Genomic DNA, 21,314 nt, shown 5'->3' with positions numbered 1-21,314 from the left:
TCTTCCTGTGATTGGCTTCACTGTCACTGTCCCCGTCCTACATCACTGGAAGGAAGCCCATGTTCACGATCTGTTTTACATTTACCACACCTCACATTAGAACCTCCCATTCTTTCTCCAGTCAAGATTCCTGCTCTCCTTCTGGATAATCACAGTCCTCACCCAGTGTCCCTGCACCCTCTTCTTTCCCACCCCAAACAATGCTTCTTAGGGCTGCCAGATCAATCTCCCTAAAGCTCAGGTCCAATCCTATCACTCTCTTGCTTTGAAACCTTCCATAGGTCCCCAGTGCCTACTGAATTATTTACAGCTTCCTAACTCAGAAATTCATAAATATTATTTACAGCTTCTTACCTCAAAAAAGAAAAAAATCCCCAGTGCCCAGCCCACATTTCAGCCTCATGTGTCCCTGCTGTCTTATGTGCATACTGTATTCCAGCCAAATTATATTCATTGCTGTCCTTCAAACAGTCCCCATGTACCTCTGCCCCCTGACTTCTATTCTCCTGACTGCAGCCAGATCTATTTGTTTCCACCTGCTGAAGTCCTATGTAGTTTTTCAGTGTCTCTCAAACCCACTCTGTTTCTCTCCCTGTCCACAATGTTAGCCTCCATAAATTGTAAGTCTCTCACAGTAATAAACCAGCACTCCAAAGCAGAGTTATATATTTGCATAGGAGGTTGCAAGGACCAGGAATGTCCTTTGTGACCCCTGTCTCCCCAGCAATGCCTGCCATGCACAATCTGGGCACACAACAGGTGCTTACTAAGTGTTTGTGGAATTGGATTGACACCTTCAGGACAGGAAGAATGAACCAGAGGAATGCAGAGCATGTAACACAAAAGGGAACAACAGAGGAACCCAAACACCAACATCCAAATTTAGCATAGACACTGAAATACACATGCTCTATCTTCTCTAATAGAGCCAGGCTCTGAGGGGAGCATACAGTGGCTTTGGGGTAAGCAGTGTTGCTGTTTAATAGAGCATGGTATGGGACCTCAGCTCTGCCTCCCTTCACAGCCTGTGGTCAGGAAGAAGGCCTGTGCACTGGGCAACTAGTGTCCTTTTCTTATCACCTTGAGACATACAACAGAGACAAGACTGACAAATACAGATAGTTAGGAAGAAAACAGCATGGGGTTTCCACCCTATCTTCCCACCTCTTTTTTCTCCACTTAAGGTTTTTCAGTCTTAAAAAATCTAAAGGCCATCCAAAACTACAAAAGGAAGATGGCAGACCAATAAGTTGAACCAACAGAATTGTCATAAAGAAGCAAAATGGTTTAAAAGTTGGGATTGCCAGGAGACCCAGATTAAAATCATTACTTAACCTCTCTAAGTCTCAGTTTCCTCCTCTTTGAAATCAAAATGATAACCTCCTTACTTAGTACACTTCTTATGAGGAGCACCTGTAGCAGGGATTCTCGGCCCTGGCTGCACAGGGGACTCACCTCAAAGCTTCGAAGACTGCCGTTGTCCAGGTTGTACCTACATCAGTTAAATGACAATTGCTGAGGTGCCCCCCAAGCATCAATATTTTTTGAGATTTCTCAGGTGATAATGATATGCAGCCAAGTGCGAAAATTAATGATCTAAGAAATGCATGTTGTCTTGGTTGCCAAAGTGTCTACCACATCAGAGCAGCAAACATCCACGAAGCATCATTATCACTGTTGGTGGTGGTGGTGGTGGTGGTGGTGGTGGTACTTGTGGTACTTCAGACAACTCTGATTTGGGCTCAGAGTTTTCATGGAGAGGAACTGTTTTCAGTGTAATATCACCAAGCTCTGCTCCAGCTCTGCATGAGTATTTCATCCTCTGAGGCCATCACATACTCCTCTCTTGATCAACCCTCCCACCTGTCAGCTCTCCAAACCCCTCACCCCACAACCCTGTTCTCTGATCTCACATGGGTATACTTCCTGCTTCGATTTTGGCCTGTCAGTCTGGTTTGAGTTCTCCCTCTACCACCTTGGTCTAGGCAACCACTCGTTTTAATATTCTCTCACCAGCACCATGGAATCTGTTGTCTCCTCTGAACCTCCATCCCAAGCTAAAGCCAATTTCTCCTTTCTCTGATCTTTCTGCCAAGCACTGCACAGAAAATCACACCTTCATGATCCCAGCCTCAGCTGGTCCTCGCCGATGCTCACCCGAGCTGTCACCTACCACCAGTCCTCTCCCTCATGTGTTTCCTGTGATGTCTGCTCCCAACTTTTATCCCATCGTTTCCCTGTCCCAGCTGCCCCACTCCCTTAATTCCTCAAGGAAAACCAAAGTGGCTGCTCCATGAAGAAAGCAGAAGGCTAAGACTGAACCCCCTCTCATTTCACCTTTTCCATGCAGCCCCCTTCTTTTGAAGGCCACATCATCTTCTCCTGCCTCTCTCTGCCTCTCTCATTGTCATTTAGCAAATGTCTCCCAGAGCTTCAAACTTTTCCTCTTTGGGAGTTAACTTGCCTCCTCTACTGCAGCCAACAAATATGCTATATTTCTCTCCATTCTAAAAACAAAAAAATAAACCTTTTGTTTGACAAGGTCTTCTGAAATATCCTATTTCTCTCCCCAACAGCACTTAAAAAGCAATATATAGTCTCCAATTCTCATCTCATCTGAATGAACACTTCAGACCCCCTTAATGCCAGCTTCTCCTGGCAACAGGCTACTCAATTGTTCTTGCTAAGGTCAACAACTTCCTAAGGGTCAAATACTCTGCTGCCTCTTTTAGGCCGGCCCTTATCTACTTGATATTTCTGCAGTATCTGACATGTTAAACACCATTTCCTTTCAAATCAGCTCAGCCCAACAAATTCTTACAGCATGCTACCTCTATCAGATACTGTGCTAGAAGCACTTAGGGACATGGAGATGAACAAGATGAAGAGGAGCACTCCCCTCTTAAAGGACCCACAGTCTACGCAAGAAAACACACATATCAAGTGTTCTATATTGCTAATCTGAAATTTATTCAACTCTCTTCTCCTTCACCTTTCATTCCATGCACTTAAACTCCTCTAAATCTTTACCTTCAGCCCCTTTCACTGGATTCTCTCCTTCTCTTTGTCCCTTCAGTGTTGATGGTTCCCAGGGTTCCATGTTTGTCCCTTTGCAATTAGTTGGTCTATCTCCCTCAGAAATGTCCACTCTCCAGGCCTCTCCACTGTCCGTCACCAATGACTTCCAGGTCTACAGCTTCAAACCTAACTTTATCCCTATAGCCTCATGTTCTTATTTCTTGTTGGACAGTCCACAGGTACTTCCAACTCAAATGGACCAGGACCAAATTCTTTACCTTCTTCCCCAATCCAGTTTCTCCTTCTGGGTCCTCTGCTTACTAAATCACTTTTACATCCACACCGCAGCCACCCTTAAAGCAAACTTATTCCTGATATCTCACCCTTGCTCATCCCCACCCCTTTAGCATCTAACTGGTCTTCAGTGCGTATCTTTTCTGTTTCATTTTCACCTCAATCACTCTCGTGCCCTACCTATTGATATCACCAGGGCTGTACTGTCGGCCTTCGTCTCATCCCTTGTAGTTCATAGCAGCAGTTTTCTTATGTAGGTCATGTCACCATCTCTTTCCATCTCTAAACCATGCTCATATTTTTGCCTGTTATCTTTTTAAAAGATGGATTTAATCATCATCTTCCTATAAATCCAGACCCTTAGCAAAGCAGCAAGCCTATGCTCTAGACTTGCAATGTACAATAGGGTAGCCACTAACCTAATGCCACAATTTAAATTTAAGTTGATTTAAAAAAACTAGCCACATTTTAAGAGCTCAATAGCCACATGTATTCAACTCACTCAAAACATGTAAGCTCATCACAGAAGGCTTCTCAACTCTGTGAAATATATAAAACAAGAGAGTTCTCTGAGCTTCTTTTCTAGCCTGGTCCTTGTCTCACTGCATTATACCTGTTTATGGGGGTGCCTCTTCCATTCACCTGAGCCCCTCAAGACAGTGAGTGGTTGAATCTATGTCATCTTTGTGTCCTGAGCCTTTATAGTGCCTGACACATGGTGGGCACTCACATATTCCTTTTTCTGTCCCATAAGAATTAAAGTTAAGCAGGAAGAAGCTCTAAGATGCTCCTTTTATAACAATATGAGAGCATAATAGGAAACTCAATCACATGCTCCCTCTTTTCAGCTACTGACTCAAGCAGCTCTCTGAGAACAGACCCTTCCTCCTCGGCTCACCCCCCCTTCCAAGATCAGACTCAATTCCTACGTTTTAGAACCACAGGGAAACAGTCTGGCAAGAGCCAATGTTGTACCAGCTGATTTAAATTGAAATGTTTTCCCCAGATAAATGTGTGCTAAATAATACACCAGCTCTCCAGCCAAAGGGAAGTGACAGGAGCTCTGTAAATAAAGGCACTTAGTTGCTAGTAAAGAGCTGTAAAGTGGTTCTCAGCTGATGTTTGCTGACCAGCAAGAAGCAGCTTCACCTGCTTTATATAATTGTCATTGCAGTCCTGCCTGCTGTATATTAAAACTGCATCTCATAGACCCAACTGTCACATTGGATATACCATCAGCATGGGGTACGCCACTTCACTCTGTAATTGTTTTTGACAACCAGCCTTCACATCTCAGATCATTTTAGAAAGTGTCTGGTCTAGAATCCTTAGGCTGGGTCAGTTCTGACACCATGTGGGCTAGAATAGTGACAGCAAAAGGGAATGTGAAAGAAAAGAGGGTAAGTTTTGTTAGTCTAGGAGACCAAGTAACATACACTGTCAAGCATCTGAACACAAATCCCAGTGAGGTCTCTACATGTGCCATGTTAAGACATACTTTTCATGTTATATTGTATCATGATAGAAAAACTTCCCATAAGGATGCATGAATAAGCTGGCTCAAGAGCACATACATCCGTCCCAAGTCCACATTTCTGTCCTGCTAGAGAGATGGTAATGTAACTTTCAGTATGAAGTAAACTATGGGGTTTCACAAGGACTACAGAGTAAAGAGTGAGGACAACTAGAGGGGGCAGTGGCCAGAAATCTATGTAGTTATCAGTTGAAGTAACATGAAGTCCATTTTGTACTTTATAATTCTAATCCAATTGGAGCATATCAAATGTCTAGGGAAAAGGTAATAAAAGTATCTGCGTCCAGTGAGCACTCTAGTTGGTCAAAAGGGTCTCAAGGAGGGACAGTGTCAAGGAAATTCAGCTCATCTACCCAGCCCACAGGCTGGGATGAACCCGAGGAGCGGGTTGTACAGGGAGCAGCCAAAGGTGAACTTACAGAGCTTGCCCATCAGGGATGAAGTGGTTTCCCATGTTGATGGTCACTGCCAAGCCACTGTCTTTTGGAAGGTCACAGTGCCATCAGAGAAGAGTATTAGGAACCATGGACAAGAGAGCAGACACAGCAAGGAGAGGAGGGATATATGGGTTTGGTGGGCCTACAGCTCCCACAGCCTCTCACTGAGAATAGAGCAGGCTGCCTGCTGGTTACCGGGGGACACACACTCCATTCTGCTGCCGACCAGGAATCTTTGAAAATCACCACAAAGCACATCCTCTGCTTTCTCTGTGCCCCTGTGTGTCTTTCTCTTTTTTTGCAGGAAAAATGAGCTCTCTTCCCCTATCTTCCTTATCTCCCACCGAAACCTATTTTTCTCACTTACTTCTGTGCTAGAAACAGTAAAAAAGGCTTTTGAGCTTTGGGTGGGTATCTAAGAAGCAGAAGGGGAGCATTTTTACCAGTTTGGCCATCAGAGAGGATCTAAGAGACTGTGATAAGCTTTACAAGAGCTGGAAGGAACACCTATGTTAGATGCACGTGTAGTTGAACCTTGAACAATGCAGGGGTAGGGATGCTGACCTTCCATGCAATTGAAAATCCACATATAATTTTTTTTAATCCTCACCCAAGAATATGTTTAATGATTTTTAGAGGGGTGCAGGAAAAGAGAGAAAGAAACATCAATGTGAGAGGGAATATCAATTGGGTGCTTTCTGTATGCACCCCGACTGAGGATCGAACCCATGACCTAGGTACATGCCCTGACTAGGACCCAAACCCACAACCTTTATTTGGGTGCACAGGACGAAGCTCCAACCAACTGAACTACCCAGGCAAGGCCACGTGTAACTTTTGACTCCCTCAAAGCTTAACTACTAATAGCCTGCCATTGACTAGATGCCTTACCCATAACATAAATAGTCAGTTAACACATTATACATATTATGTGTATTATATAGTGTATTCTTACAATAAAGTAAGCTAGAGAAAAGAAAATGTTATTAAGAAAGTCATAAGGAAGAGAAAATACATTTACAATACTGCATGTAGTTATTTAAAGTATTCATGTATAAGTGAACCCATGAAGTTCACACCTCTGCTGTTCAAGGGTTAACTATATAACTAAATTATACATTAAGATTTTGATTCGTGGACCTCAAAAACCACAAATTTTGAATTGGGTGGAAATAGGCATGCTGGGAAAGGGGCTGTTTCCCTGCCCCTCTTGCTCAGTCCCCCTCCACCCCCTGGGAGTACTTCTCTTCCTCTTCTTTCCTCCCCCCTTGCCAGTTCCCACCAGGAGAAGAGGAGAGTCTGAGCAGACTGGCCAACATGTTCCCCGGAGCTGGTTTTGTTAGCATGAAGATTTATTGTGCGTTAAAGCAGTGCACCTGAGTCACCTGAGGGGCCTGTCAGAATCCAGCTTCTGACCCAGCAGGCCTGGGTGGGCATGAGATTCTGCATTTCTAACGAGGTCCCTGGTGATGCACATGCTGGGATGGGAAGGCCCTCATTAAAGAACAAGCACTTAAAGGCAGGGACTAAATTCTAGCTTGCCTCTTCCACCTCCTAGAGGGCCAGCTTACTGTCTCCTCACTCCTTTGTCACCTCTGGTCCCTGCCTCCCAGGATGCAGTTGGGTAGCTAAGAGTCGTCCCTTAGAGCTTTGACATGTTTCTCTGCCCATGGGTATAGATGAATAAGTGCACACCAAGACTTAGATTTGCAGGAGGGGCAGAGTATGATGGAGTGGAAAGGTCAAAACTGGGCCTCCATCCCAAACTGGCTGTATCCATCAGGGTCATGTTAAGAATAGAAGCCAATTCTATTCCAAGTATGAAGAAGTTGATACAATCATTGGAAAGGCTGTAGAAGCAAGACCAATAGGCCTCTATTAGCGATTTCACTTGCAACACCAAGTGGACAGTTCTCCTGAGCTTCACCCTAAGATGCTATGAATCTCAGACCTCCAGAGAAGCACACACCCCCTCTCTCAGTCCCCAGCACCAAAGCCACTGGTTCTTAGAAGGCTCCACTGAGATCTGCTTTGAACTTCACATCTGCTTAGGGTCTAACTGCAGCTGCCTCCTTTTCTCTTCCACTTTCCAGATCTCTCCCAAGGCCCCTCTCACTGGAAGAATCCAGCCCAGAACCATGCAAGGAAAAGGATTCTAGGGACTGTTGTTCCTGGCTTTGCAACAATGTCAAGGCGATGTTAGCAGGAAGTGGTGGTGATGCTGAGTTGACAAAAGATAATACAGCACATAGGTCTAGACTGCAGGAAGCCAAGCTTTATCCCATCAATACGATGGTGTTTATGTCCCAGCAGCTATAGTTCTTGTGGGCTGTGCTCCTTCTCCTTTGATCCTGGAATGATGCCACCCATCCAGAAGACCATACATGACAATAATCCTAGAGTTAGGGCAAGACTACACAGAGATGTTTTGGGGGGTGGGAGGGAAATGCCTCACATCCAATCCTGCTAAGGCCCTGATTAGCTAGGTCGTTTGTCCAGGGATTTTTTCTGTGCTATTTCTCTGAGGCTCCTAGATGACATCTTTACTTGTATAGCCATCTGCCCAAGATCCTGGAGAAAATAACAGGGAAGACTGGGAAAGAGCAGAGATGGGAGATATGTGTCATTTAGCACTGCTATGCCTCCTGCAGAGAAAAGGTGGGCTGATGAGCACCCCCTCTTGCTAAATGACTTTTAGTGCCCATATACTCCCCAGTCTCCAGGGGTCACCATCCCTTGGTCACCGTATAATAACGTAAAGCTTCACACACCCATGCAGCTAAAACAATAGCAAAGTTTAGAACAGGTCAATGGCAATATGGGTATATTTTGGGAAGCAACACTGGGAATTGTTCAGCCAGCATCTTTTCAGTGCTCTGACATTTAGTTGGTGACCCTGGTCACACGCCACTGTTTGAAAAAGGCTGAGAGAGTGGTGATGGAAAGGCTGGTTTACTGTCTGGGGAGACAGCCTATTCTGAGTGTGGGTCTTCGAGCCTGCATCCGGGGATGGCAAGAAGAGGCAGCAGATGCCCCCTCGAATGTCACCGCAGTGACCGTGAGTTCCACTGCCAGGCAGGCTGATGCGGGCCCCTTTGAATTACTGAGTGAAGGATATCCCTCTTGCCAGCCCCTGTCCCCTGTAGGCACAGGAGAAGAGTATTACAGGCTGTCCTTACCTTGGGAATTGGCCTGCAAGACCCCAATGCTGTCATCAAACTGCATAGATTTGATGTTGAGTGACGCCAAGATGCATTCCTTGTCCTGCAGCGAAGTATCATCAATATTATTCTGATTGGCTGACAGGATAACGCACATGTCACAGAGGTTGATGTTGACGGCCCTTAAATCAGCCCGACTTAATGGCGTACCCTTCGGCAGGGAGGAAAGACAAAAAAAAAAAAAAAAAAAAAAAAAAGGAGATGCAAAAGTGAGACTGAGGAACAAGAAGGAAAGAGGAAAAAAATAAAAACAAATTAAAGATTGTGCTGGAGCTTTGGGAAATTATTTAACAAGTATCTTTTTTATGCCTTGACATTAAGCTAGCCTAACTACATTCAAGGGAATAGGAGCCGTGTGCTAATCTAAAGGGTAGTCGGTGCTGATGGCAGCATTTTAGGCTTGCTCTCAATACTCCATCAAGCTATTACTAACAAACGAGGGAGAGGAATAATGCCAGGGTTCTACATCTTCTTCCTGCCTGGAAATTGTCTTGATTTAAGTAACTGTCCTGTGGCAACCTCTGGCTTTCAGAACGTAACGAGGGGGTGGGTTTCAAATGCCTGTTTATTTAATATCAGGACACCTCTGTCTCAAGAAAAAGACAGCAGCTCCAAGTAGAATTTCCAATGCAGCTAAGTGGAAATAGCAGTGAGCATGGTATGATGAGGTGGGGCTGAAACACCGCTCCACTCGGAGGATGTGGGAGGGAGTGGAATTAATGTGCATTCTGCAAAGGGGAGATGGAAAGGAATTAAGCTTCAGGTCATATAATTTTACTGCATATTTTCAGTAAGGAAAAAAATAAGGAAATTGCCTAATTGTCCAACAACATAGGAATGCTTAAACACACCATGGGACATATATACAAAGGGAGTCTACGCAGCCGGTAAAGGGACTGAAACAGCTCTCCGTGCAAGCATTGCCTTGGAAGAATCTCTAAAATGAAACTATATATTTATGAATGTATGTACACTCACAGAGAAAGTTCAGAAAAAATTCACACTACAGTCATAACAGTAATCACCTCTGAAGAAGAAAATAAGATTGGGGGTGAAGTAAAAGTTAGTTTTTGATTTCACATACTTCTGGATTGTTTGAATATTTTATAACCAGAATGTGTTTGCACATCACTGGTGTAAATAAAAATAAATAAGCCAGTAAACAGATTTTTTAAAATCCTAAAACAACAAAATAGTGGGGAAAGGTCATGACAGACAGGCCAGGAAGGCAACCACAGGTAAAGGGTGAGGGTCTCAGTGTTGAGGTGAGGGGCATGAACGCCACATGCTCTGAGTCCTCAGGAGGCGTCATGGCAGAACTCATCAGGCCATCCCATGGCTGAGCTTGCTGGGGACATCCCCTTGGAGTTCACATCCAGCCTCCTGCCTCCTTGGTTCTCCAGTCTGAATCCAGCTCCTGCTTTGCCTGCATGGAGACTCGAGTAGCCTTCCCCTCACTGACTGTGTAGGGAGAGCATTTGCCAATTGCCTCATATCTCTGGATACCTTTTTGTGGTTCTCCTTACTGGAAAAGGGGCTCTGAGAAGGTTGCAGAGGTCGAGGCCATCAACCCTCTTTTATGACTCAGTGGTGGTCACGATTCTCTTCTCAGCCCCTAGAATATTGCCACAAAGTGGAATGAAGGAGGAAGAGGCACTTAGTACTGTGGGGCTGAGAAGCTACTCGTTCCAGACTCTGAAGCATTATCTTTCAAAAGAAGGAGAAGAATCCCCTCTCTTCCTGGGATCTCTTGGTACAAAATAAGTTTGATCAACTTCCTGAATCATTGCACAGTGCATAAGCCTCAATTGCCTACATCCATATTCTTTTAATTTTCATCTTGTAGGGACTCCAGCAGTAATTGTGATATAAGACAATCTTTGCACAGTTGTATCCATGTGATTTCAAAACTCAAGAAATACAAATGACATACATAGAAACACCTTGTGTTTCTTGGGGCTGGACCTATCTGTGAGGCACTGTTCAAACAATGAAATATGTGAAGACAGAGAAGGCCCATTTTGTACAAATAAGTTGTACTTGAGTATGCTAAATTTTGGAGTGTTTGAAAAGGACCTGCAAATACCAAAGCTCATTCATGTAACTGCAGGTGAGTGGAAGTATACAAGGGCATGCAGAAGGAAACAGACACACACACACCAAACATCACACATACACACACCTATACACGGACTCATGTAACCCAGCAAAATAAAAAGCTCCTTACAGAATACTTTTAGACCCCAGTCCATGTGCTCCCAGGGGACTATATGCAAGAACACATGTAGGAAGATAATCATGGAAAAAGAGAATCAAATAGATGATGTCTGAAAGTAGCAAGGTGTATATCTGTTTAAACTCTTCAGAGTGTATGACTATTTGTTTTTCTGCAGGGGTCTATTTTTAATTTCATGTGTTTACTAAGTCAGTGAGTTTTGGACCCAGCATCCAAAAAATGTCTGTCTGCATTTTTATCAAGTTTTTAAACATCTATTTATTGAATATCTATTATGCCAGGCATATGTAAGGATAAATTGTAAGGATAAATGGTGGCTACTAATGCATATTACTTGTAGCTAGATTCTTATGTGTTGTTTATTGAACTATACTATTCCACTATTTTTTCCATTTTTGAGGTTCTGAAAGCTGATAATAGAAATAATGAATTTCAGCTCCATAAGTGGGGAAAAACTCAGCCTTCTAGAAATATAGCATCAACTTCATGTTCCTCAGTCTTAGGTATGTGAACTTCTAAGAAAAAGTGTGGAGAATAAGTGATATTTGCATGGATTTGTGGCATAAAGAATTATATCAAATGTTGAAATGTGCAACATAATTTTTTGAACATTTATGGCAAATATATTGACTAATAATTAGGACGTAGTTAGTTATATGACTCATAGATCATGTATCCCATGTCCTCACACTACATTGTAGAGTACCCAATGAATAATATCACAGGCACATACATTGCAGGTCCATCCACAAACCCACGAAAACACTGCTGGGCTTCTAAATGAATGAGAGGCAGAGGCTGACCAGCAGAAGGGGGTGGCCTACTGTACAACAAAAGTGAACAAAGAACTCCATTAAATGTACTTAGTTCAAAAGAGAATGTGGTACAATTAAGATTTCCCCAAGCATTAATACTATCATAAATAAAATGAAATAAATAGCCCCATAAGTAAATTCTACTCTAAGCATCATAATATCCCACAGTGCTTAGTCTGGGTAGGCAAGAGAGAGTGTTCAGACATTGATGTGGTTAATACATTTGATACCAACTGAACTTCATGTCTGATGAGTGACTGAATGGAGCTGCATATTCCTTTTAATAAAGTCCCCAGGGTTTAGACATTCCTAGACAAAGCATAGAGGAAGGGCTGAGTCCTCAGGCCCAAAACCAGATAAAGAAGCAAAGGTATGATCAAAGCCACAACTATTACATCCATCTGGGATTTTCTTTTGTGAATGAAAGGATGAAAAAAAAAACCCATCAATAATATGACCATGGACTTACAGGCAATATGGACACTTTGGGGAAGTTATGAAGCGTCTCCCATTCCCGCTTGAGGTACTCAATGGAGCCCACAAAAACGATGTGTTTGAGCTCGTGGTAATGAAAGTTGCTAGCACGGAGTGGCATCACCAGGTTCCGGAGGCCAATCAGGGCTGAGCTGACATCGCCAAAGATGCAGACCACTACATGGCCACTCAGGACGGTCATGGCGGCTTCACTTCGCGTCTGCAACAGGGAGAAGTGAATCAGCATTGGAGAGAAGACCTCATAGGGTTGTGGTAAGAACTAAAAAAATCAATGAGCGTGAAGGATCAAGTAAACATTTGTTAAGTGCTTACTATGTGCAATTATATGCTATTATTTTAATTTCAACAATGTTATATAGTTATAATTTGAGTATGTGTGTATACTCATGTATTATACTGGTGAATAAATATATTGAAACATATAACCATACATATCACTACCTTTTTTGATAAAAAAAATTTTTAAAAAGATGTGTCATACATGCATATGAGCAGGTTTCTTTCTTATTAATTTTCAGGGGAAAGTCAGAGGGAACAGCAATATTTATGTTATTTGGAAAGGGAAGACTTAGTTTCCACTAAATTATTGATAAAATGAGCTGCATTTTCTGCCTCTCTTGCTGAGATGAAGGTAGACTTATCAGATTCTATGTTGGTGTCTGCTCAGGAATTTTGGATTTGACTTCTAGACTCATCTGTGAGATGATAAGTCATTGCATCAGTAGGTAGACCATGATATCCTAAGCCAGGCATTGGCAAACTGTGGCCCTCAGGTCATAGTTTGTATAGCCATGGCTGGTGAACTAAGATTGATCTCTACATTTTATAATGGTTGAAAAAAATCAAAAGAATAGTATTTCACAATATTTGAAAATTACATGAAATTCAAATTCTAATAAAATTTCATTATAACACAGCCAATCTTATTCATTTAGGTATTGCTTATGATTGCTTTTTCATTGTAATGACAGAATTGATTAGCCATGACCGAAATAGTATACCCCCAAAATCTAAATAACTTATTATATGACTCTTTACAGAAAGTATGCTGACCCTTGTCCACTGCTGCCTCGGGGTCCCCAGGAGCATGCCTAGAGTGGCTCACCTGCACAAGTTACCAAAGAAAGGTTTCCAAAACATCATGAAAAAAATCTAGAGCAAGATAAGCAAGAGCAAAAACAGCCCATGTCTTTCCCTACCCCTAGGCCCGTGTCTACTAATGAGACAAATGAAGGGATTAAATCACCCCCATTAGAGGTAGACACCAGCTTCCTAGGAAATGCAAATGTTAGCTATTGCTGGTTGTTTTGCTCACTGTGTTGTTGACGAGAACAATACAGGAAGGCCAGCTGTGGGCCTTTTTCTGCCTTTCCTGGTCCAATACCTCCCCTCTTGCTTTCTTTCCTTCTTGTCCACCCACTGAATGCCTGGATTGCCCTGTGCAGCTAGCTTACAATGCTTTTGGGGAGGCATATTAATGTCCACTGCACATATCAAACTCTGCTCCATTTAATCCCTAGAATTGACCCATGTATTGACTGTTTAAATGCCAGTACTACAATTCACGGCAATGTCAGGGTTATTACCGTAACCCCTAAGGAGAGGGAGATTCTGGCTTTCACTCCCTGAGCATTAGAATAAAACAAGGGCTGTCACCATTATTGGCTTCCCTCTGCAATAGCACATGAACACCTAAGACACAGGCTGTAAGGAATGTTTTATAAACTGAGACTAGGGGGGACCCAGTGAGGAGTCACAGCCCCCATCACCACTTTATGGAGTAGCCCTGGAGTTATCTTGGCTGCATGAAAGTGTGTGTGCCTGGGTACCACCAACAGAGGGTCAGCTAGTCTGTAATGTGATATGATGGGGCTCCTAATTATTTTGAATTGACCAGATCACCTGGCAGCCAGATCCCTTCAATAAGCCTGAGGAATCCAAACTGGGTCCAGAGGAGGGACAAGAAATCTAGAATAGGGAGGTGGGGAGGGCACCAGCTAGCAGTGGCAGAGGCACAGATGCTGGCCCCAGAAGCTCAGATACGGGGACCAAGACATCAATCTTTAGATCAGCCACCACAACATGACCTAGAGAACCTTGTAAAGACCTCAGTTCCCAGACCACAGTGCTAAAGAATCTGATTCTGCCAGGTTTAAGACCCACTAGAGAAACTATTCACATGTGTGTCCTGTGTCTACTACACATGCTCCAAGGCCTACCACAAGCTGGGCCTTAATAGCCTCAATCTCTTTGGAGTACAACTGTTTGTATCTAATAAGGCTTCCTGGCCACTTAGATGCATGCCAGCCTTCTGCTCTAGATTTGACTATCACTTTGTGTCTCTTAACATGTAGCTTTAAATATATTGTTCCACAGTTGTATTGTATGTTTCCCCTTCAATTAGATGATCATCTCCTCAAGATTGAGGCCATTTTCCTAATTTCTAACCCTTAAAATAGATAGTGTCTGGCTCCAAATCAGTTAGAGGACACACACCACAAAGCATCTTTTGAGCATTCTTATCTCTGCTCCAATGTGACTTTACAGAAAGCCTCTTGGACCACATTGCCTAAATGACTTCTCTCTGGCCCTGGGTGGTGTGGCTCCACTGGCTGGAGCATCCTTCTGTGTACCTAAAGGTCACAGATTGAATTCCTGGTCTGGGAACATACCTAGGTTGTTGGCTTGGTCCACAGTTAGGACACATACAGGGGACATACCGATCCATGTTTCTCTCTTACATCAATGTTTCTCTCCTCTCCTCTCTCTCTCTCTCTCTCTCCCCCCCTTCATTTAATCCTTGGGTGAGGATTAAATAAATAAATAAATAAATGGCATTTCCCTGTGCCTTTCTAGCCCATGACTCTGCTTTATTTTCTTCATAGCACTTTATTAGTAGCTGTCATGGTATGTATTTATTTGTCCACCTGGAGATTTTCTCTTAGCCCCCACTAGAAAACAAACTCTATGAGAACAGTTGTCAGAGGTTCTACCGCATCAACAACAGCCATGCCTAGCACATAAAAGATTGTTATAAGTGTTTTGTTAAATGATGTTATTTCAGATGAAGAAAGTAGTAACTCATCTCCCTAAACTCTTCCATATCAGTAGGGGACTTTCACTGGATGTCTGTTATTTATTAAAACCCTAGATACCAGATATGACACTCAGCCTTCAACCTGCCACAGGTGAGTAACACCAGGCTGAATTTAGATCACCAGAGCAAAAATGCAGTGGATGCAACACCAGGATGTAAATACACAAGCACTTTTGTGATTAGAACCATTTGTACTACTGGTAGGATGGACAACGGCTGTTTCCTGAGAATTATGACTTTCTGTGCTTTTGTCTACAACTTCACACCTCTAAGACAGTCTCTGACACAATGCTGTTTTAGCTTGTAATACTTGATTACAATTAAATGGAGATAACACACCCAATCAGATAAAATACAGGAAATATTCCAGTGGGTTGGAGGACAAAGCCACTTAGAGGAACTGAACAGTTCTTTTTTAGGAACAGGGACCACGACATCAGAAATGAACGGATTTTCACATAAGGAAGCAGGCCACAGCAATCTGGGGATTAGAGGCACCAGGGAGAAGAAGTCTTCCATCTGACCTTTCTGATTACTAATCCATTTTCATGGATTAATAACTGTCACGAATTAGCAAGACAATAAATTGTGGGATGGGTGATGTAAACACTGAAACCTAAAGCTGTTAATAGGACAAGTCTAAAGAGTAGAATGGATTGTTATCTATGCTGACATTTCTGAGACAAACTAGAGAAGCCCACAGCTGCTACAGCGATGAGCCAACCAAGAAATAGGGCTTGGAGCTCCCGCCTTCCCAGATAACCCATGGTTCACCATTGTTATAGTTAGCACTTTGCCTGTCCACATCTGTGCTAAGGAGGATCACAAACATGCAAAACTATTATCTAGACAAATACAAGATAATGTTATAAACACATAATAATACAGGCAGTGTTCAGGGTTCTTCATGACATTTAACAGTAATAATTATGATAATAGGTAACTTTATTCAGTCCTAAGTTGGATTTAAATTTTCACCACAACCTTATGAGTTAGGGTCATTCTCATCTCATTTTCTTACAGATAAGAGAACTAAAGTGCAAGATCAAATGACTTTCCCAAAGCTGTGCAGCTACTAAATGGCACAGGCAGGCCCTAGCTCCAGAGCCACATCCACAGAAGTTAAGGTATACATGGCCTCCCATGATGCTTTTCACACAGTATGCGATCCTATGGTGATGCACCAATAAATATTAGCTGGAAAATTCTACTCTTGGTTCATGTTCTGATGAGAGCTCTAGTTACTTCAATATGTGCCCTGAATTTTAACAAGAGTAATTAGGACCCGGGACTGTATTATCCCACTATCTGGTTAGGAAATCCACATTCCTAGCAAACGTAGTTTGGGACCACAATGGATGGTATTGATTCCATGGTCTGTCACTCACCAGGATGACTTTCTCTATTTCCTTGGGTGCACACCAGTGAAACATCCCAGTAGAGTCATACTTCTTCACATTGGAGTCCATGTTGTCAATCTGATCATTGCCGGGGATTAACAAGGGGTCATGCCTGGGGAGAAAAGAACAGGAAAACCTAAGTGGAAAATGTGATAAATTATAAATTAAAAGTGCCCCCTGAATTACATCTCGGAGAAGATGGAAGATGCAGGGGAAGTGGTCGTCACTGAAGGCCATTCTTCTGCCTCAAAGACAAATGCCCCAAACCACCACCACCTGGAAGTGCAGGTGACCTTTTTCAGGTAATAATCCTGCCGTTCTCTCCTATTCCCCTTTTTCTAAAATGGCCTTCATGTTGATTTGTGGATTTGATCTCCCTTTTTATGAATAGCTCACTCTTTCTCCTCCTCTCATTTTACCAGCTATGCAACCTCCCAGCACACACACACACATGCACAGCATTGTTATTAGCATTGGCAATGAAGAGGAAGGAATAGGGATAGAGTCTCATGCTGCCTGACTGGCATGAGGATGGAAAGCCAATTACTCGCTCTTTCTGACTACAACTTCTGACGTGATTCTCTTCGCAGTAAAAGCTTTAACAGGCTGCACTTTAAATATTTTAGCAATTTGCCCAATCAGATTTTGCTCTTCCCAGCTGAAGCCCTTTAAAGATTCAGTAGCATGTCACTTCAGAGCAGATTGACTACCAAATGCCCACATCTGGAATACATGATTTCAATACTAAGCAACAGCCTCTCTCCTTGCCTTGACAACTGCATTTGCACGAACCGCCCAGTGATGCTGCTCCCCACCCCACCTTCACCTACGGATGCAGCATTCCTTGCACAACAGCCACTTGCTCAGACACATCTTAATAAACTTGTCTTGAATTCTCTGGGCTGCATTCACCCTCTCTTGCCTTGTTTACTAGTGTAAAAGGAGGAGCTTATATCTAGTCCTCCACAGAATCAGGTCTAACAAGCTTACAGTGTAAGAAGTACACTCTTGCATCTTGGGCCACATCCATGTCCAGAGTCTATCTCCAACAGTGATTCCGTACCTCATTTCTGAGGTAGGTCATTTGGGTTTCTATGACAATGACCATGTATAATTAGAAAAAGACCCCTGGCATAGCTAGCTATCCATGCAGTGTAGCAATTTTTCCTGAATAATACTGTCCATAAACCTATTCATATTTTCAAGACTGAAAATATAAGTAGGTTTAAATTCCAAATAATTATTGTAAAGTAATTTTACTTTTTAATAATCAACTTCAAGCATCAAGGTGACCTTTATTTAGTTTTTAGTATTTCTTCCTCTGAAATTTTTCTCATACTTCTCACTTAGACGTTCAGAACACAAAGAGAGCAGCAGCAGCCCCTTCCGCATGGCCCAGAGACCTAGAAGGGATCTTCCATGGTATCCACCATGACCATCCCAATTAACCTCTCACCTCATTAAGATGGGAAATCTCTGCATTTATTTATTCCTGAGAATTTGCTTTCAAGCTATGCCAAATGGTGATACCATGTGAAGCAATCATGCAAAGCTATCTTCAACGAACATGCTAGATTATGATATGGACTATCATATCAGGTCTTAAAGAAGAATTTTCCCCCTTGGAATAGCATCTCAGTAGCTGGATTGTTGGGAAGTCTTGAGGTGTTGTAAACAACCAGGCCATCTTTCACATAATGAACTCAGTCAAACATGATAGAATAAAAAGGCAGTTGCTGATAAAACTGGTCACAGATTAGGGCAAGAGCAAAGTTTGGATCTTTTTGTCCTTGAAGAATGGGTAATAGTGTTTTAGATCTCCATCTAGTCTCTGGGATAAGTGGATGAACAGGAACTACCTTAGAAAAGAGGCTTGAGAAAATGAACAGAATGAGCCCTTCCCAGCCTAAAAGGACATATTTCAGTTGCAAGGAGATAATAAAGTTGACTAGAAGATAAAGGGCTGTGTTTATTGGTTGGAGAAGGAGGGTTATCTCAAGAAGGTCTGAGGCCTGCCTCCAATGCATTCAGAAACTAAAAGATATCCAGGACAATGTTTATGGAACATCAGCAAACAAGCACATGATATAGCAAGCTGACCAAAATCCCTTTTAGATAATGTGTTTTCATTGAGAGGGGATACATTTTGGTTCTTTATCTTGCTGGGAAGAAATCATTCCTTCATAACACTGGCCTCCAACTCTCATCTTTGAAAAGTAAATAAACAAGCCTGATAATCAATTACTTTTCAATGAGAGGGGAAAAGACAGCTTTTTAATGTCAAGCCTCATTAACTGGAGTAAAGGTTTGGGGACACCGGGTATAATTTGATACCAGGGTTGCAAGCCATGATTGGCGCTAGAGCATCCAGAAGCATCTGGAGCATCTCAGTGATAGGCCAGGCTGATTCCCCACAAGTCCTTCAGCCTGGCCCAGCTCACTTCAGTTTAAACATCCATGATTTTCATCAAAGGGTCTGATCTGAGAATCATCAAAAATCTCCCAGAACAAAGGTATTTTCTTTTCTGACCAACCATGGTAACAGAAATTTGAAATTTGGTTTCTTGAATCAGCAAAAGCAACCAATAAACATAAATCTCTTATTCTGAGCCAGGAAGAGGGTACTATAACAAGCAAGACATAGTCCCTCATCAGAGACAGGGTCATAATGCAGCAGAGAAAATGTCAATCAATAGTTGTGACACATTGTGGTAAGTGTTACAGCAAAGTAATGTGCAAGGTGGTATGAGAACACTAAGAACAAAGCTGTTAATTGTCTGGCATTTGAGTAAGATCAAGGAAGGCTTCACAGAGAAGGTAACATTTGATCTAAGCACTGAAAGGTGGAAAGGACTCTCAGCATGTTTTTATTGTTAATCCATTAGTAGCCATTAGGACCATCTCAGAGAATTGAGGCCCAAATAAAAAGAGCCAGAGAATGGCATCTAAAACCATGGTGGCAGATGTCAGCTATGGTACTGCCTAACCTGGGGTAATGAAGACTCAGGCCAGGCATGCTACCTGTCCTCACATGTGCAAACATGGTCAAGTGGGAGATGGAGTCAACTGATTGACTATGACTGATGGAGAGCAGACTAGGAGCAAGGTATGATATTTAAGCAGAATAAACATCAAGTTTAAAAAAAAAAAAGATGCTATAAAAAATTGAAGTGTTTTTCAAAAATGAGATGACATGTTTCCCAAGGCAGTGGATTTCTCATCATTTCAGACATTCCAGGGGAGCTGGTGAAATTAAAGGGTGTTGTATTACAGTGGCTGGGTAAGCCTAGAAGACCTTTAATGTTTCAAGCAGTGTACTCTTATTAGGGAAAGGGGTGGCTAGAAGGATTTGAGAAATATGGAACCACTGTTGGGCATCAAAAAGCCAAAGGGCACTGAGCAAGTAAAGAAAAGCTGCTGGAGCAAAGGTGGGCAATAAGAAGCATGAGAGACTGATACCTTTCAGAGTTGCATTAAGGCTAGAACTGTTCCTCATTCACTAAATTCCACTGTCTGGGAGGAAACTGGGAATGTCATTCATTCCAACAGCACAAGAAACAGAAACTTTGGTTCAGACAGAATAAATTTCTCTACCATATCTTTCCTACAGTGACTGCAAGTGCCTTCGATTGGCTTACACTGTGGTGAGATCTGTGACATCGGTGAAGAGAGAAGTCAGATGTTCACAGGAACTTTATATCAAAATTGAGGTTTTTGGCATTTATATTAGTAAAAGCAAGTCCAAGCATTTGTCACTGAGCACAACCAACATTGCTGTGGACCAGGAGAAGAATCAGGTAGTCTGTTGCACATGGGAAGGAAGACCAACAAACAGAAGCCTCCCTGAACAAAGCATCCCACAACAACAGTTAACAAAATGACAAAGAGAATGACCTCCACAGGCTCTCAGACAACTCCTCAAAGACCCCTTAGTTGGAACCCAAGACCAGTAATAGATATTGCCTTTTACATTTTGATTATTTATATATTTTTCTCAACTCACAAGATAATCCCAACTCCCCTAAAATGCACCAGAATTAATTCATGACTCATTCATCACTTACCACTTAGCCAATGGATGTCAGGGTAATAGAAATTCTATAAGAGGAGGTATATCCACTGTTATACAGTTGTTAAGGGCTGAGTTGTGTCCCCAACAAAGTCTGAATGTTAAAGCTCTAATCCCCATTACCTCAGAATGTGACCTTACTTTGAGATGCAGTCTTTAAAGAGGTAATTAAATTAAAACGAGGTCATTAGACTGGCCCAAATTCAATATAACTGGCGTCCTTATAAGGAAAAGAAATTTGGACACAGACTCCTGCAAAGGGAAAATGATGTGGAGATGCAGGACTAAGACAGCCATCTACAAGCCGAGGAGGGAGGCCCGGTACAGGTCCCTTCATCATGGCCTGAAGGAACCAGCACTGGCAACATCTTGATCTAGGACTTCCAGATTCCAGAACTGTCAGAAAATATTTTCCTCTTGTGGTACCCAGCCTGTGATACGTTATTATGGAAGCCCTACAAAACTAATACAATAATTCATCTTAAAGAAAAATAGGCACTGTAGCAAATATCAGTCCATTGATGACCCTGGTAATGCTTCTTGCACCTGAGTCTCACCTGTTCAGTTAAGGGAGAGGACCATCCTGCCATCAGTTTTTGAATCGAAATATACCAGAAATACACAATATCTTATTCAAAGAACTTGAGCCAATGTCCCTCTCCTCCCCAGCATGACCCACCATCTCCAACATGCATACA

The 21,314-nt window shown here is 42.5% G+C and overlaps 1 protein-coding gene across 20 annotated transcripts in view; it reads right to left on the bottom strand.

Moving 5' to 3' along the window:
* The window catches only part of KCNMA1 (potassium calcium-activated channel subfamily M alpha 1), a 718,090-nt gene that overhangs the window by 61,613 nt on the left and 635,163 nt on the right, over window positions 1–21,314 (bottom strand). For all 20 annotated transcript variants that reach the window (XM_054572515.1, XM_054572516.1, XM_054572498.1 and 17 more), the window contains 3 exons: window positions 16,536–16,659; window positions 12,025–12,249; window positions 8,463–8,655 (listed from right to left, as the gene is read on the bottom strand). In XM_054572515.1, the coding sequence (XP_054428490.1) occupies window positions 8,463–8,655; window positions 12,025–12,249; window positions 16,536–16,659 (542 nt within the window). The remainder of the gene's footprint in view (window positions 1–8,462; window positions 8,656–12,024; window positions 12,250–16,535; window positions 16,660–21,314) is intronic.

Source organism: Pteronotus mesoamericanus, unplaced genomic scaffold (assembly GCF_021234165.1).
Source record: "Pteronotus mesoamericanus isolate MK-2021 breed Mesoamerican mustached bat unplaced genomic scaffold, CSHL_Meso_final contig_24, whole genome shotgun sequence".
In the NCBI taxonomy this organism is placed as follows: domain Eukaryota; kingdom Metazoa; phylum Chordata; class Mammalia; order Chiroptera; family Mormoopidae; genus Pteronotus; species Pteronotus mesoamericanus.
This window is presented reverse-complemented; position numbering and strand designations above follow the sequence as displayed.